The sequence below is a fragment of the Pagrus pagrus genome (genome assembly GCF_965226575.1).
Source record: "Pagrus pagrus genome assembly, chromosome: 2".
Classification (NCBI taxonomy): domain Eukaryota; kingdom Metazoa; phylum Chordata; class Actinopteri; order Spariformes; family Sparidae; genus Pagrus; species Pagrus pagrus.
This window is the reverse complement of record NC_140186.1, coordinates 34,289,750-34,308,070: the sequence shown is the minus strand read 5'-3', so window position 1 is coordinate 34,308,070 and position 18,321 is coordinate 34,289,750. Positions and strand designations below refer to the sequence as shown.

Sequence of the window (18,321 nt, the reverse complement as noted above, 5' to 3'; positions counted from 1 at the left end):
GACATGTTTTATTGAGCTACGTTCTCATTTCGTAGGGCGACTTCCTAAGTTAAAAGTTTGCCGTTTAACCATTTAACCACGCGACTACATAATAATTTAACAGTGCACCATGAGGTTACGTCACACATCGTTTACTTCACCTCCAGAGTTTGAGCTCCCAAATCTGCAGCCCTGGGTGAAATGTCATGTTATCCTCCATCGCAGCCAGTTCTACGTGAAACGGCGGCCTGTCTTCTGCGGACACATGCTGTAACATGTTTGTTGGACACACCTTCCTAATCTTCTCAGTACTGCCTGACGTTCAATACGTCGTGTTCCACCTTTACGCCTCTGGAGGGCATGGCAGCCTATTTTTTTATTAGCATAGTAGAAAGCACAGTAGGTATATCCGGATAAAATTCAAATGTCACCCCAGTGTTGGTGAAAATGTTCAAATATGTGTGTCTGTTTACTCAAACTTCTTCAATGTTATGATTTCATACAGTAGCAAAACACAGAAAAATCTACTCTGATTAAGTCTAGCATAGTTAATATTTTAATGATAATAATAATGATCTAATAATTTAGGCTACACTCATATCCAACACAGCCCCATGCCCTACACAAGTCAACTCACCCATGACTGCTCTTTATTCCCTGTTTTGCATGTCAAACAGCTCCATTTCATCAAATACAGCATGCTTTATTTTAGACACACTGATATGAAAGCAAAAATACAACTGACAAAACGACACACAATGTGGTCTGAAAATAAAACATCAGGTTTAGAGTTAAACACATAGTTTCTAAATACAAAGTAATTATTCAACATATTTACATTTTATGGGACGTTGAACACTCTCATAGGGACTGTGAAGATTTAACAAAGCATGATTTATCAGTTTTATCAGTTCACAAAAAAAGATACGAGTGAGGCTGAATATATATCTATATATTTCTGAAACATAATCTTCCAAATTCTCATTTGTTTAGCAGAAGCAATAAAATATCTATTGACTTGTTTTCAGGCCCATTAATGTGTGTAACCAGTGATAACACATGGACCAAAACACACTCTATGGCTGGACTGAATAAGGGCTAGAGTGACGGGGGAGGGGGGCAAAATGTTTTCCCTTGGAGGGTCAAAACTGAAACTTAATGGTGAGCCACAGGCCAAAAGACAATTTACAAATACAAGACCATTTCTTGTATTGTAAGGATGCAAAATGATAGTTCCCTTAATTGACTTGCCAGCCCTTGATTAAAGGGCAACAGACTTTGCTGCCACATCACAAGTGATGTCACACCAAAATGAGGTGGTGTCATGTGTTCCACTGTGGGTAACAAATAAATATTGAGCAGAGTGATCACAAACTGTAAACTGTCTATGAGAGTGATGTTGTGGTTTGAACGGATGATACAGTTTGATCGCTCACACATATCAGCAAATGAGCTCTACTTCTTTAATGTCCTCTTTATGATTCTCTGCCTGGTGCTGCGCTATGTTGTCTTCAGCTTCTGTCTTCTTCCTCTCCTTTGCCTCCCAGTCCTCTACCTCTGTCTTCTTCCTGTCCTCCGCCTCCTCTTCGTTTGCGCCTCCCTCTAGTTCTACTTCCCTCTCTGCCTCTTTCATTGTCCTCCTCCTGTCCCGCAGGGCGCAGGGCAGACAGTTTGCCAAGAAGAGGACAGCAGAGAGACACAGCAGAGAGAGGACAGCTCCCACACCGAGCTCGAGCTCTTGAGCTCCCTGTCCTTCCTCCTCCTTCCTCTCTCCTTCTTTCTCATGGCTCGGGGAGAAGTACACCGCGCCCTCCTCCTGGTTGGGCATCAGCACAGCTCTTTCCAGATTGTTTCGACTGACCATCCCTCCATTCCCCACCCTATTCCAGTTTCTATTGGTCATCCTCCCACTGATTTTGTCAGAGTAGTCACTGCTTACATTCCCACTTTCGTCTTCGTCAAAGTTCGATGCATAGATGTCGCTGTCTGACTCAACCAGTGTGTCTGAAATGTCAAACTCAAACTCCTCGCCCTCGTCATTCTTGTCCCCTACTGGCTGCAGGAAGCCTAGGTCTAGGTTGACTCTTATCCAACCAGATCCTCTCGCCAGCCTCCTGGTCCCGCCTTCTCCACCTCCCGTCTCCATCCAATCACTGTCGCCTTCACTGATAGAGTTGGAGATGATTAGCTTCTCAGTGCAGGTTGAAACCAGAAGTTCTGCACGCAGTAAAGGCCCACCTCCATCCCCCTGGGCAAAGATACGTTGGTTAGAGCCGGGCGTCACCACAACCACAGTCTCAGCCAATGAGGAGAGACGGAGGAAATAGGGAAGGTCACTGAAGGAGGAGAGGAGGGAGGCGGTGTCATCACTGAACTGGAGCCAGACGCTGATGGACGCCTCCTGGAGAGACACAACATGGATGGAGAGATTATTAGATCTTTAAAGTCATTGTCTGCTTAACTGTTTCACATTCTTCCTTTAAACATAGTGGAAACATTACAGTTAGCCAGTTGTTTTCAACTATCAGCCAACAGTGAAGTCTCAACAGTGCCCTAAATCTACCTCAGCTTCAGAAAGAACCAGGTCTTTATTCATACTTACACCTGTTATTATGAGCACATTTGATCAGATTTTAGTAAAAGCCTCTGTCTTCTGCTCCTGTTTTAGTTTCACTATTAATACAAACACTTCCTCCTGGTTGTCTTGATAAATTAAGTAGAATGTACATACACAATGTATGAGACTCATTCCATCAGTACAAAAACCTGTCCCGTCATACACATCAGTCAGAAATAGAAAATAGAAAAGAAATACCTTCCTTAATTCTGCATTGCCATTTTTTTTTCTTTTTCAGTTTTAAGCTGCTGTCATTCAAACTCAAGACTCCCTGCAGCGTTCTTTTACATTAAAAGTCTTCCACTGTCTAAAAGGCATGACCCTTCCCTTGTAGTTGTTGTAGTTGTTACATGGGAAACATGTGCAGGACATGTGCTGACAGTAACCGTTGAAGGCATCAGTAAGCTTGAAACGTAATAGTTTGGGTAGGGGGCTGACCACATCCTAAAGGGACAGGTCAGCCCAAATTGAAAATTCAGTCATTATCTACTCTACAAGATTCATATTCTACAAAACATTTCTGGAGCTTCACAGCAAAAAAGCATTGCAGCAGGGTGTAAAGCTTGCTGTCACTGCCGCACACTTTCACACTGTCCTTCCTGTTCCTTCTTAAAGGCTTTTATAGTGTTGTGGTCAGTTGTACACAGAAGCAATTGTGTGCAGTATGTTAAAAAGGCATGTTTTACAGAGAGCTTGGCACATGCGGCCAAGTACATATCGTCAGCATGCTCAGACTCATTAGATTGCTGGTTTTCAGAAAGTTACAACTGTGGATGAAGGTGATACGGAAAATATAGCACATAAGGAGGAGGTTGGGGTCAAGAAACTTCCTTGTGCTGGCCACACCTCAGTGCTATTATCTGGATCCCTGCTTCATTTATAGTGCCTTCTCTGTGTGAACGATTTATCTTTGCTTCAGAAATCACCCTTCCTCTCACCTGGTGGTGGTTGTACAGGATGTTGTAGGCTGTCACTGTTGTTGTGATGATGGAAGGGTGGGCAGGGCTCGCTTTGACTGACATGCCAAGGCCACTGACCACCTGCACAGACAGGTCACCAGGGGTAACAGGGTCAGAGGTCACAGTGATGTCACATCTGCCCAGCACGCCATCCCACTGCTCAGAGATGACCTGAGAGAGAGAGAGAGAGAGGGTGAGACACACACAGAGAGAGGAGAGACACACAAAGAGAGAGAGAGGGAGAGAGAAATAAGGATGATGATGATGATGATGATGATTATGATGATGATGATGATGATGATGATGATGATGATGATAATGATGATGTTGCTGTGTAAGTGAAGGTGGCTAACTGAATTCATGCACAACTGTCACATACATAGAGTGACGTCTTTCCTGGTTGTAAACCAATCAGGTTGTTCTGGGCGCCAAGGTAAGCCACTCGAGGGTCTTCTATTCTCAGTGAGTCAAGAACCAGCTCCGTAACATCCACAAACCAATCCGATGAACCCAGGAGGTATGTGGTTCGGCTGCTGGAGTCCTGAGCTGTGAACTGAGTCAGAACCTGGACTGAGGAGCGCTGATACACCGGCACACACCTGAGGAGAAACACTCAATGTTTGTGAGTAGAATACATAAAGTTATTCATAGTAACCTTGGATCTCTAAAGGAAATCTGAGAGTAAAGCTCTCTGCCTCAACAAGCCTTACTGGATTCCTGTGGGGTTACTGACCTCTATTAGCAGTGTTCCTGTGAGCAGTGTTTGGAGTAAGGGCCAATTTGGGGGCCGTTGGTGGGTGTTTGTGGGCCTAGATTTTGCGGTGTGTTCCAAACACGAGTCAGCCTTTGTTGGTGACTTTCCGGCTGACTGAGCATGCCAGCGGAGTCCATTAGTTAGAGAAATGACTCTGATTGGCTGTTCAGCTAAGTGAGCTGGAAAATATGGATGCTATCGGTGCTGGATTTAAAATACTATATATGTTGTATGAGGCAGGAAATACTTCAAGGATACGCGCAATGTGTTTGGCAAGTACTGCTGAATGTGAACACCTTTAAGAGCCCTTTCAGACTGATAATGGCACTACAAATTTCTAATGTATATCTGCACATCACTATATGTAGGCTACAGCCAGCTAAACTATATTTTGGTCAAGAGAAATAAAAAATCACAACCTTCCTCAAGCTGTTCCAGCTTTAGCTAACACTGTGATCTAAGGCTCATCATCGTGGATATTCTCTTTAGTGAATAGTTACAAAAACAAGTGATTATTCTGTTGCATGTATCTCATTTTGCCAGAGTCCAGTGGGGTTTCACTGCCTGTGCATTAAAGAAAACAAATGTGGCTGCCACTGAGAGAATACCTCAAGCCAATAAAGTTTATAAAGCGGCTGAATAAACCACAGTGAAGACACACTGGAGCTGTCTCCTACCCTCTCTCTGTGAAGTGGTTCCAACCATCAATGGCATTGAGAACGGGGTCTGACAAGGACACTCGCAGGGGCACTGAAGGAGCCCACACCTCCAGACACACAGAGCCATGTAGCGCCCCGAGTAGAAACTCCACTGTTGCACAGGTGTTACCCAACCCTGATTCACTGCCATCCACAAAGAGGGTGGAGCAATCACTGGACACCTGTGGTTAGAATTGAGATGGATATGGACAGATGGAGAAAAAATGGAGAAGATTCCAATTACACCAGTGTCTGTCACCAGTGATTAAAGGATAACTACCGTTTTTTACAACCTGGACCTTATTTCTAGCATAAAATACGATGATTTACTCACCCAGATAACTTTGGTGTCATTTGGCGTCGTTCGGACGAAATTAGATCCAGTGGAGCGCCGGTATATCCATATAATGCGAGTGACGGGGCACCGAAGCGCAGCTTATATGAGCATTATCTGCCACTGCCTCTGTTATCAACATCCGGGGTCAAACTAGCAGCAGCAGCTACATGTAAACAAGCCGGCTGTCGCGGGTGCGTGCGCAGCTCAGAGACGACATCTTCCAGGTCAGAGGTAGTAGGTCAACCTACAGACCCCGGATGTTAACAACAGACGAGCCCGGACTCAGAGGGGAATAGCACTAGCATATCATAACAAAATATTGGTGAAATCAACTAGTTTCGTGGCAGATAATGAGTTATATAGAGGCTGTGTGTCGGTGCCCCGTCACTCGCATTATATGGATATACCGGCGCTACACTGGATCTAATTTCGTCCGAACGATGCCAAATGACACCAAAGTTATCTGGGTGAGTAAATGATCATATGTTTTGCTAGAAATAAGGTCCAGGTTGTAAAAACGGTAGTTATCCTTTAAAGGAGATATGTACAGTACATACATTATTGTTTTATATCAATGTTTTACTTCTTTCCTTCAATAATGACATTAACATGATATAAACAGTATCTCAGACACCATATGTATTATTTACATTTGAAATACTACAGATTTGTCTATCAATAGAAGAATAATTATATGAGTAAAGTTCCTTTTAAGCAGTACACAGTTTTGTATGACAGGAGAATACTGTGATGTTGAAACTTACCCTTGATAGCATGTGAGATAACAACATCTGTCTTTTGGGAGAGGTCGCAATACAACAATATTTGTGTTTATTTGTTTTTGGAATAAATATGCTTTACTATGAATACACTGTTATTTATCTTTGTTAACATCAGCCATTATCCTCCTGCTTCCAGCTTTTATTCTAAGATAAGCTAAGATAGATAAAATTGAGCATTAGTTAATTCTTGACCTTGGAAATGGAAGTTTGGTGCCAAAGATCATCCTTGAACTGAGACAAGGGTTCAAATCTTTTGACTGATCTTTTTGTGTTCGACTATGTTACACCCTTTACACTACAAACATGACACTTTTATCCAAGGCAAACCTTGACGGTGTTCTCGTTGGTGGAGCGACATGTGGCTGCGGACGTAACGTCTGACACCTTCCCATCACGACTTATGGCCAGGACAATGACAGGAAGTGACACCCGCTGGTTGGTCAGTATGGCTGTGTTGATTATTGTGTTACCCTGATGACAGAGGATAAGAAAACACACAATCAAAGTGATGTTTAATAATTCAGATTAGATAGAGCTTAAAGGATCATACATATTGAAAATGATTATCCTTGGGTTGTGATTGATTGAATGAATGAGTGAATTAAGCACCTCTGTAATGGGAGCGATTCCAAAGATGTGACGATCAGCAAATGAGAAGATGCTCACTCCTGCACTGTGTGGCGATAGAGGGTTGTTACGCCCAGAGTACTCCACCCACCAGTTAGCAGGCACTGCCATGGCAACACCGAAACTCTGCCTCAGGCCGTCGACTGACAGACACACCACCTGCTGGAGGAGAGTGGGACTGCAGGGCAACAGAGATCAGAGACTTAGCCGCCAGTAGTTTACCTTGGTTACATAGTGATTAAGTAAGGCTACTTTCAAAGCAAACGTGATTGTACCTAGAAAAGGGAAAAGTTCTGATACAGTAAATATGATTACTGTTGTCAGCTTCTCTGCACCTGAACTGTTTCTTATTGGAGGGAGGTTGTGTTGTCTTTAAATGTACAGATTGGTACAGTTGCAGGTGAATTGCTAATAGTTATCATGAGATTGGCAAAATGAACTTGCTTCATTCTCTCATCTGCATATTTGCATGTAATGGCTTATTGAAACACTGAAATGAGGTGGAATTAAACTCTTGACCTACTTGTGTGTTTGCTTGAGTGTGCTGTGTTTGTGGCAGAAGATGGACAGCACGTCGTGTTTGGAGCCTTGGCTTTTTTCCAGAGTCACTGCCCAAAGGTCAGAGGTCAGAGTTCTCTGGGCCACCATCGACACCAAGCCCTTCTTCACCTTCAGTCTATGAGAGTTTGTTGGCAGTTAATGATACAGTGTGAAACACATCATCAGCATTTTCAAATTTAAAAATCGTATTTTCCTCTTACCTGTAATACTGTTTATCCATATAAATGTGGTGGTGTGAGTTGCTGAGTTTTGGAGATGTCTGCCTTCTCTCCAGTATAATGGAAAACTAGATGGCTCTCAGCTGCTGGTGCTCAAAGTGGCGAAAAAACACATTTGAAAGACTCAACTACAATGTCTCTTCTTAAAAATCATGTCTCCAGTACTAATCCACAGACCCTTGTTATAAGCAGTTTCATGCAAAGAAGTAAGTAAGTAAGATTCATTTTATATAGCACCTTAAAAACCTAGATGACCAACCATTTACAAGAGAATAGAAAGGTTAAAAGGGCAATACATGAGTGAGACACAAACATTACAACAAGAGAAAGTAGCACAGTAATAATTAGCACAATAAAAACAATTATAAAGTGGTGCCACAAATTCACACAACTCAAGCACAATAATGCTTAGAGAAAGGTCCATTTTTGACTTTTAATACCAACAAGAGTTCATTGAGCTATTTCCCAGGGGGAAACTGTTCCACTGCCTGGGACCCAGGACAGTGAACGCAGTCCCCTCATGTTTTCAGTCTTGACCAAGGTACAACTAACTGATGTATTTATCAGATTTCAGTTGGTAATCTAAAACATTTGTAGAGACCTGATCTGTGGAGAAAAACAGAACTTCAGGTTTCCTGTGATTTAAATTAAGCAATTTCTGAGACATCTAATTCATAATTTTGGCCAGGCATTTGTGCACAGTGGTTAAATGAGAGACGTCACTGAGCCTAACAGATAAATAGAGTTGAGTGTCATCGGCACAGGACTGATAAAACACTGAGCCAAGTACCTCAGCGAGCATATATAATTAATCCCAACAATCAATACAACTAGCATCAGAAGGAAGTGTGCATCTACTCATGGATGACAGGCTAGTTAACTAGCTAACTAAGCTGGCTAATGTTACAGCTCAGCTGAGGACGCCATTAATTCCACAAGCACTATCCTCTCATCCATGAGTAGATGCAAGCTTCTTTCTGTGCCATGATATAGTTGGCGGGTGTAGTTTGGTAGACAGAAAACAGTTCTTGTTTGAAACTGCTCATAACAAGGTCTGCGGATTATCATTGCTATTGAGTTTCAATCACACAAGCGGAGAGTCATCAAGTACCGTTATACTGGAGAGAAGGCAGATATCTCAATGGCTGATATCTAAAGAAAACTTGGCAACTCACACAAAACATTCTAGATGGATAAATAGCACCCCAGGTAAGAGAATAAGTATGATTTGGGGTGAAGTGTCCCTTTTAGAAGGTGAAAGTAGGGTTGACATATCATTTTGTATTCACCTTATGACAACAAACTCAGCACTGAAGTTGGCTCTCAGATTTACAGACACTCTGACTGGCTGTCCTATTAGAGCCAGGCCCCTGTGATAGCTAATCAGGACATGGGAGTCCAGGTAAAGCTCCTCCTCTTCCTCTCCGCTCAAACAGGTTTCTTGTTCTTTGGTCCTGCTCTCCTCTCTTTCTTTCTCCTCCTTCTCCTTCAGTGTCACTGCTTTGATATGGAAGAGCTGCCTCTGGGATGAAGCTGCTCTGTCCTCCACACATCTAAATGGATGGTCAGTGGGTACGAGGAGATCGACAGATGTTGGAGAATGAAAGACAGAAATTAATTCTTGAGCAGCAATGAAAAAACTCAAAAGTCAAAGAGTCTCTCTCACCACAGACGTACCCTTGTGTCAGCTCGAAGTCGGCCACTGTGTCAAAGGAGGAGTAGTAAAGCTGTATTTGGTTTCTCGCAGGACCCCGTTGGTACCTGAAGGCCCGTGGCCCATGCATCCGGGTGTCTCCATTAACAGCTGATTGGTATCTGAATGAAGATGTATATTAATCTCGTAAAACAACAGACCTAAAAGGATAAGCATCACCAATGACTCTGAGGAAATCAAGGCTCCATGGAAACTGTTTCAAACTTATCTGTGCAAGCAAAATATTTCTGTTATAACTGGACCAGTTCCTCTTGTTTAAAGACAGTTGGCTTCATATTCAAAGTGGGATTCACTAAACTTGCTTGTAAGATTTGATCATTAGCATAATGGATTCCCCTACAATTCCATGTAAGGTTGCTTGTTTGACTTCAATTGTGGGCAAGTTTCATTCACAAAAACGATATCCAAGAATAAAAAGAATTTCACACAGCAGAGCATCAAGACAACAGATGTGAAACATTAGCTGGAAATTACAACAGCCGTTGCAGCAATGGTACATGATGGAAATAAAGAAGAAATTATTTATTTATATATTACATGATGTTAGATGCCCTGTTAAAGCAAAGACTCATCAACCAAAATGGGAAGCAGTCAATGCGACTGAAGCAAGATTGGTGATGTTACAGTCAGGTGCTATAACGGAGAATGTTCACCTGAACAGACACAAAAAGATGCTGTTGGAGTGAGAGAGTTTTCCTAACCAGTGTTTGGCAGTAATGCATTACTCAGTAGTAATATATCACTCTAATATTATTACTTTTCCCAGTAACAAGCTGTGTGAGTGACTACAATTTTTAAATCACTAATTATAGTAGATTAGATTAGATTAGATTAGATTGGCTTTATTTATCCCACAACAGGGAAATTCACTTGTTACAACAGCTCAAGATGCAACAAGTACAACTTCACCTATCAATCAAGTCATCAAATAAAAAAGAAAACGGCTTCATTACCTGGACACTGTCAGTGCTTTATAGACAAACATTAGCAACCAGCTCCTACCCTGCCAGTCTGCACTGATTATTATAGTCACTCCCCACTCTCTGCTATACTGAGTGAGATGTTTCTTTGTGGGGAGTGACAAGGTCAGATCCTAGACACCAAACATAAATGCTGTGTTTATTCTACATTCCTGTTTTAACCCATTCCAATCGAGTTGGCTGATAATGAAAGTGAACTAATACAAAATGTTTAATTTTTAAGATCTCACCTCAATGAAGGAGGAGTTGCACCCTGACGGTTGACAAAGTTGCTGTGATGATGCCGTTCCCGCTTCTGCAGTCGGCGACGAGGGTGGAAGCTACTGTGCCACTGAAGCGATTGGTTGGTGTGTTGATCCTCAAACCAGTCACTGGGCAGTGTAAGAGTTACCACGCACAGCCCTAGAGGAGGCTAGGAAACAGCCAGGACAGATTAAAGATGAAATGGTGAAGTGAATGACGGATGCACTAAGCTGAGAGAACCTTGTTTCTTACCTGTGTCATACAGGAGGCCTTGTGTTCCCCTGTCTCCTTGAAGGCATGCAGGGTGATGCATGTCCCTCGGGTGCTGGTGTCGCCCCGCTTGTGGAACAGTGTCCTCACCCTAAACCTCTCCTGCCCACTCTCATCCCTCTCTCTCTCCACATGCTCTGAAAGGAGGGAGGCGGACAGAAGGGGAGAAAATGGGAGGACAGGCTCTGATATGAGCTGTGGAAAGAGAAAGACAGGTGTGTGGCTGGTTAGCTTCAGCACTTGATGTAGGATTAGCGTACATTGCCATCTTCAGTCAACTCATCAAACAGTTACTCTCAACTGTCCTGTAACTTTAACCCTTACCTGTGTAACTGAGTAAGGGCCAAATGAAGCTTGCAGGCCTGGTCTGGGTGCCCGGCCATGTGGGGGCACCATGAACAGGCTCTGGGAGAAGGAAAAAGGGCTGGAGTTGGAGAAGAGAGGGCCCAGCTCTGCCTGGGACAGAGGGAGGAACTGCCAACGAGGAGGGACAACCGACATGTGGACTGGCAGAGAGAGAGGGAGAGGAGGCTGCAGGAGGGATGGAGGGACTTGGGGAAGAAATACAGGAAGAACAGGAAGGAGGTGAGAACCAAAGGGTTAGAGATTCAGGCATTATGAAAGTCAGAAATCCTGCTTTTGTAACTTTAAGTCCCCCTCCACTCATGTGTTTTGCTTCTTGTACCTTCACTGTGCAGAGTGACATCCATGTAGTTGTTTTCACATCTACTTTAAATCTCAGATCAACACCTGCAGGATTTATAATATCACAACCACTTTGGAAGAAATCAAGGCCCAATAAGGAGTTAAGCAACTTCATGTAGCCATTTTACTTCAAACTGACAATGGACAACTTCAGTGCTTTAAATTCTTAAATAAATTCTGACTGCACAGTGTAGTGGCTGTAGAAAATTAACACTATCATTTTTCTACAGCTGATTGACACAGTTTGTAGGCAACCACAGATTGGCTGCCTATAAACCTCACTTTCACTAAGCTATTTGGTTTGCTGCCAGGTTTGATTTTCCTGCAGCAAAAACAGGAAGAGGCATTGTTTTCCCTGGTCTCTCTCCCCAGGTAACGGTGGAACAACTGGAATAACTGTGGAAACTCTACACTGCAAAAGAAAAAGAATCCTGCTGATGGAGGCGGCAAAGAAGGTGAAGAGGAAGAGGTAACCAAGGTAAAACAAGAGTGAACGGAGGGGCATTCACTTGATGGAGAGCGCTCTGGTGTCATGCCAAAGTCTGTTTCCTCGCTGATATGTGTTCTCCCTTACCAGCAGGTCTTTAGACTTTATTTCTACTAGATCAGCAAGTAATAAAACCTGCCTACTTATTAGTACAACCACCTGTTTTACTCAAATTGGGAGCAAATTGGGAATCTTACAGCTGTTTTCTGCTTTGGACATTTAGCCATGCTGCTAGCGCTGTCTTTGCGACAGTGGCGCCAGAAACAATACCACAGGCAAACACTAGGAGGGGGGAAAGTTGAAAAGTTTTCTATTTCTGTTTTAAAATAACAGCTTCAAAGTTCTTTTGATGTTACAGTGTCTTGTAATAGGGTTAATGGTGTTTCTGTCTCAGCCACTCTGCCGCCTATCACTTGTTTTTGCACTATATAACTCCAGTGAGAGGGTTGAAACTCAGAGTGAAACGCTTTAGGGCAGTACATCACACACAGCACCAGCTATCACTGATTTTGGTGAAACTGGATCATATTTTACTCTTAAGAGTTAGCTCTGATAACAGACTCTGCTCAAAACAACAGTGGGGAGCCTTGAAGCACTGGGAGGTAGGGCTGGGTATCGTGGCCAATTTGCTAAATTGATTCGATTTCGATTCATAAGGTTCTGAATCGATTAATCACGATTCGATTCGATTCGATTCAATCTACTCTTAAATAATGAAAATGGCTCAACTGTGTTACAAAATACAAATGTACTTTATTTTTTCTCTTCACCATAAACAACAGGTTTTAAGTGCAAACTTGTAAATTGGACAGTTTAAACTTGAACTGTAAACAAAACTGTCTCAAGTCTCAAAAGTGCAATTTTGACATTGGAAAGGAATTGCAAGTGAAAGTGTACTTGAACTACAACATTCCATCACTGCAAATTGCATTAAGGCATTGTTTCTTAAAGTGCAAAAATAATAACAATGGTAACAAAACTAAAAGTAAACTTCAACTGTCTAAAGTCAAGTCCTGTTATTGTGACTTTGTTCTCACTTGGTAATTGTGAGATTCTGGTTTAGGAAAAGGAGCTCATTGACATGATCTGGGGTTAGGCAGCTCCTTTTTGCAGTGACAATATCACCCGCAGTTAAAAACACCCTCTCCGACGCAATACTGGTCCCTGGGACACAAAGGTATTGCTTCGCCAGGCGAGCCAACAGTGGATACTCCCTTCCATTTGACCTCCACCAGGTCAGAGGATTTTCATTCAGCCCAGCAGGTTTTTCCTTCCTGTATCTTCTGTATCTTCCTGTATCTGAGTTTTCTGTCGGTAAGTAGACTGCCCCAAGGAGATACTCCAAGGTGCTGGATTTCTTGGGCTTCTTGGGCAAAGTCGCTTCCCCGGTCCCTTCAGCTTCTTCATCAGCATCATTACCATCAGTATTTTGCTGTTGAATAAGACAGAAAAAAACAAAAACAGAAATAAATTAATAAATAAACAAATAGATTGAAAATCATTCATGAACTCTTTTATATTATATAATATTCCTTATAATCCAATAGAGAATCTTTTAATTCTCAATGAAAACATTCTTATTAAATTGAACAGTTTTTTAAAAAATACTTACATCACGTGCAGCAGTGGCAGCCTCAGTCTGCAGTCTGGATAAGGTGTCATCTCGCTCTTTAGCAGACAGGGATGGTAGGGCCTTAAAGCGAGGATCCAGCGCTGATGCTGCATACAATGTGTCCTTCTGTGCATCATATCTTAAAGACATTTCACAAATTATTTTTGTTATCACAGTATAAGGATAAACATGGCATGCATACAAATATACAATCTCACACATACAAACAAAAAAGTGCATGGATTATAAATTATTAACTGCTACAACTAGTCAGTAAAATGAGAAGAAAATGCACATATAAAATACAAAACTTTGCTTTTGTAATGTTTTGATTTGGCCTACCACTGACTATTGCACACACACACACACACACACACACACACACACAGAAAGAGAGAGACCCTAGCATACCTTTTGCTCAAGTTATTCTTTGCAGCAGCCTTCAAGTCCCTCACCACGGTGGAGTCTTCGAGGCTGGGGGTCAAGGCCTCCTGCAGCAGGGCGAAAGTGGGGCGATGACAGACAGAGTTGGTTGCTTGTCCTCCGACATTGCCAGTGTAGCTTCTTTCATTGGTTTCAAGACCCGCACCAAATCTTCGGCAATCGTTACATCCTCCTCTGTTAAGGTGCACAGATCTTTTTCATTCCTGCGCACGTCTTGTGAAAGGAGAGTGGCAGAGATAGCTGGCTGTTGTTCTAAAAAGCCCTCCAGCATGTCCAGTGCACTGTTCCACCTAGTCACAACGTCTACTGTTAGCTTGTGCGCTGGCAGTTGAAGCAGCTTCTGTTTTTCTTTAAGTATGTGGTTTGCCATCGTACTCCGGTGAAAGAACGTTGCTCTACGCCTCACTCGAGCAAGCAGACGTGACACGGCTGGGATTTTTAGACCTGCTTGTGAGGCTAAGTTCAATGTGTGCGCGAAGCATTAGCTGCATTATGTCCACCGCACGAACCGTATTTGCAGCGTTGTCCGTCACGACTGCTGGGTCTTTGCTGGTCAGCCCCCACTCCTGTATGGCCTCCGTCAACATATCAGCTATATTTATAGCGGTGTGGCTCGTGAGAACCTCAGTGGTCTGTAGCACATGAGACATGAGGCACCACTCATTGTCGATGTAGTGAGAAGTCACTGTCATGTACGACTGGGTTGACACTGATGTCCAGGTGTCACAGGTTATGGCGACCCTCTCTGCTGACTGCATTTTCGTTAGGATGTCATCTTTCACACATGTATACATCATGGGGATAACAGTTTCAGTCAGATGTTTACGTTGCACCATAACGTAGTGTGGTTCGAGCACCTGAACGAGCCGCTTGAAGCCCTCGTTTTCCACTACCGAGTACGGGCGTAAATCTATGCAAACAAAAGTTGCGATGGCCTCTGTTATCTTTATGGCCCGCGGAGAATCGGCTGGTAATGTCAGTGATTCCCTCAGTTTCTTTTGTTTTGCCCCAGATGGCTTGTTGTCGGAAGCTAACGTTAGCGTAGTGTGATACCTTGTCAAATGGTTTCTGAGGTTTGTAGTATTTCTACAATAACTGACCTCCACCACTTTGGTTTTATCCAGCCCTTTGTCCTGTGTTGTTTTAAATCCGAAATGGTTCCAGACGTCAGACTGAAGTTGGGACGGCTTGCTGAGCGGAGTTTTACCTGCGTCGGCCATTGTATGTATGCACGCTTGTGAACGTCAACCTGACGTAAACGCGCCGCTGCTTCATCGCGCACGAGACACTGGGGTTCATGGAAAAAAAAATTGATCTCATGCCCTCTGAATCGATATTGCAAAATTTAAATGAAATCGATTGAATCGATTTTTTTACCCAGCCCTACTGGGAGGAGGACTTTTTCAAGTCTGTGTAGGGAATGGGCACCAGAACCGGAGCCAGGCGAGCAGGCAACAGAACTGGGCTAAGCAGCCTCTACGGACATCAGGACAGAGGGGATGCGGACTAAGAAGAAACTAAGAAGAGAAAAAAGAGAGTAGCCCAGCAAGAGGCGAGAATCCCAGACTGGCTTGTAGTTGTTGAAGAGCGCTTCACTGAATAAGACCGCATATCACCAACGACAAACACGGAGCTGGACTTGTTGCTGTTGAACAGTCAGTAAAGTTAGCTGGTTTGCTATTGGCTGTTAGCCAAGTTGTCAGCTTGCTAGCTTTTAATCATAAACCAAGTCAGCGGTTTAGCTGGTCGTGTGTTACTGCCAGGTGTTTAGATAGACAGACAAATAGATAGATAGATAGATAGATAGATAACTTTATTAATCCCTGAGGGGAAAATAGGTTATCATAGCATTATTGTCTTTGGTTCAGGTGACGTTAGCTTGGTGTTATGAGCTGTGTGCCGCATTTGTGCAAACTTTGATTGCCACATGGCGAAAATGCCTCTGAGCATTCATGTTTACATCAAGGAATATGTTTTCAAGACGTAACAATGTTACGTCGTGAAAAACTTTCACAGAAACGCCAATTGTGAAGACCACCAAATCACAAAAAATACCTATTTCTACAACATGTTGCTCTAACACGTGGAAGACTGAAGCCTCCAGAACACAAAAACTGAGAATGAACTTTTCATTGAACCAGGAGACATCTTGTGTCCAGCAGTTAAACTTATAGGTCAGCAATATTAACATATTGCAGAATACATTTCATAACATATTACACAAGGAAAGAGATGGAGGCATGTGTAGTTAAACTTTTTGTTTGAAAATTATATCAGGCACTAATCAGCATCAAAGAAACATTTTAAAATATCATAAAGCATGTCTGGAGAGGATAAAAACAGTGTCCCAGAACTCATGGCTGAAAAGAGCAGGACTAACACAACATAAACAAGATGTTGAGCTCTGCAAAAGTCCACCCTACTGAGACTCTATAATGTCCCACTGATGAAAAAACTGTTACCACAATGAAGACTCACGTTCTGCGAAAATCCAAAAGAGCAGCAGCATGCTTTTCTCCTCTCGTCTTCTGCCCCACCGCACACCGGCCCAGCTGACATCTGCCATCCCTACAGACCTGATGCAACACAGTATCATGTGACAAGTCCGCTGTGGATTCAATCAATATGACACTATTCTGGATTACATATTCTCATACAGTACTGGTCCAGGAAGTGTTTGACATTTTAACTGTTCGTCCACATTCCCCTTACCTAAGTTGTACTTTAGGTTTTAGGGTTAAGATGCCATGATGACAATCTCTAATCTTAGCCAGGTGCTCCTCAATTCATCCTCAGCACTCCACCATAAAACAACTGTTTTAATTTTATGACTTATCCAACAAGGTAAACTGGAATCCGACCCAGATTAAAAATAGGCATTAAGATGAACTATAATGAATATACAGAAACAGCCAAACTTCTCACTGATGGTTTCCTTTTAAGGTCATAAAGAGGCATCTGTATTATTTTGAGAGTGTTTCATATCCAGTTGAAAGTTCCATGTAGTATGTTGAACCATATCAATACTGTTAGCCATGTGCACATAATGAAGGAATATTCCATTAAAGATGCTGGTTCTCCATGTACAGTAAGTGTTAAAAAACAGTGTTTTTATAAAAGAAAAGTGAAAATGTGCTGAGGTCCCCAGAAAGGGTGGGGTCAGCTCTGCCTATAGTAAGCCTATTATTGTCACTCAGCAGCCACAGAGGAAGGGAATTTTACATACTTAATGTCACAGTCACACACCTCAGGTGGGTGGAAGTAGGTTGAATGCAGACACTGTATGTTCTGCACCAGATTAAAGAGCGGGCAGCAGAACATGCAGCTAAATATATAAATGTGCATGTTCCCATATGACAGCAATCTTTGTGAACAGGTCAGATGATACAACACCATAAAGTTCCACACACACACACACACACACACACACACACACACACACACGCATCCTTTTACCAACCTGTATCCGTCTGTTTCAGCTCCAGATTACACCTATCCCTCGAGGCATTTTTAAGCAGGCTTGAAAAATACTTAATACAATAAAAACTGTCCCAGAAAATACACAATTATGTGTGTACAGTTTTGTCCCTCTTGCTCTTCTCTGCTGGTCTGCTGCTGCTGCTGCTGCTATGAACCTCCCCCCCCCCTCTCTCCCCTCCCTCTCTGTGCCAGATTCACACAATACAGATTTATTCGTTTAAACGGTAAATAATCCTCCCCCCTCTCTCTGTCATGTCCCTCCTCCCTCCCCTTCTTTACAATCTCATTTTTCTTCTTATAGGTTTTGTCTTGCTCTCTCCATCCCCTTCCTCACCCCTCCCCTCTGAGTTAGTCAATTTGTCCATCCCTATCTCTTGTCCCTCCTCCCCCTCTTTCTACAAACAATTTTGCCAAATAAAACATCACTTTATTAAAAAAATGAAAGCTTTCCCAAATGCTTCACTATGTCTGTGTGTGCATGGTGGTGAATGCATTTTAACTATAATCTTACATAAACACTAAAGTTAGGAGTGTGTATGTAGTGTGTGTTGCAATTAGAATCAAACTGTCTCTCTTAGCCCCGCTTATTGTATAGTGGCTATGCATTAAGATGATAATATGTAAATTTAGGCTTAGCAGTAAAAGCCAAATGCTTATCAGAGCAGTCTGATGTAAATCCCATACTGTCAGCTGGACTGGGATGACCGTGGCATCTCTACATTAGTTCTTTATTCAGCCTTTATTCAGAGGGAGGAGGACGGGGGGGATGATATGGATAAAGAAGCACAGGACTTTCATCCAGGACATTGCTGTTCATGTCCAGTGTGAAACTAAAAGTCAACATTGAGCTATTT

At 42.7% G+C, this 18,321-nt stretch overlaps 1 protein-coding gene across 1 annotated transcript; it reads right to left on the bottom strand.

Annotated features, from left to right (window-relative positions):
- Positions 1 to 1,420: 1,420 nt before the first annotated feature.
- tmem132a (transmembrane protein 132A) lies at positions 1,421 to 16,553 on the bottom strand (the record flags this gene model as incomplete). Its single annotated transcript, XM_084364358.1, has 13 exons — positions 1,421 to 2,380; positions 3,535 to 3,726; positions 3,935 to 4,154; positions 4,987 to 5,189; positions 6,454 to 6,597; positions 6,736 to 6,931; positions 7,277 to 7,429; positions 8,822 to 9,085; positions 9,210 to 9,347; positions 10,457 to 10,638; positions 10,722 to 10,934; positions 11,064 to 11,290; positions 16,466 to 16,553. The coding sequence occupies 13 exons, from the start codon at positions 16,551 to 16,553 to the stop codon at positions 1,421 to 1,423; spliced, it is 3,180 nt and encodes a 1,059-aa protein (XP_084220484.1).
- Positions 16,554 to 18,321: the final 1,768 nt, after the last annotated feature.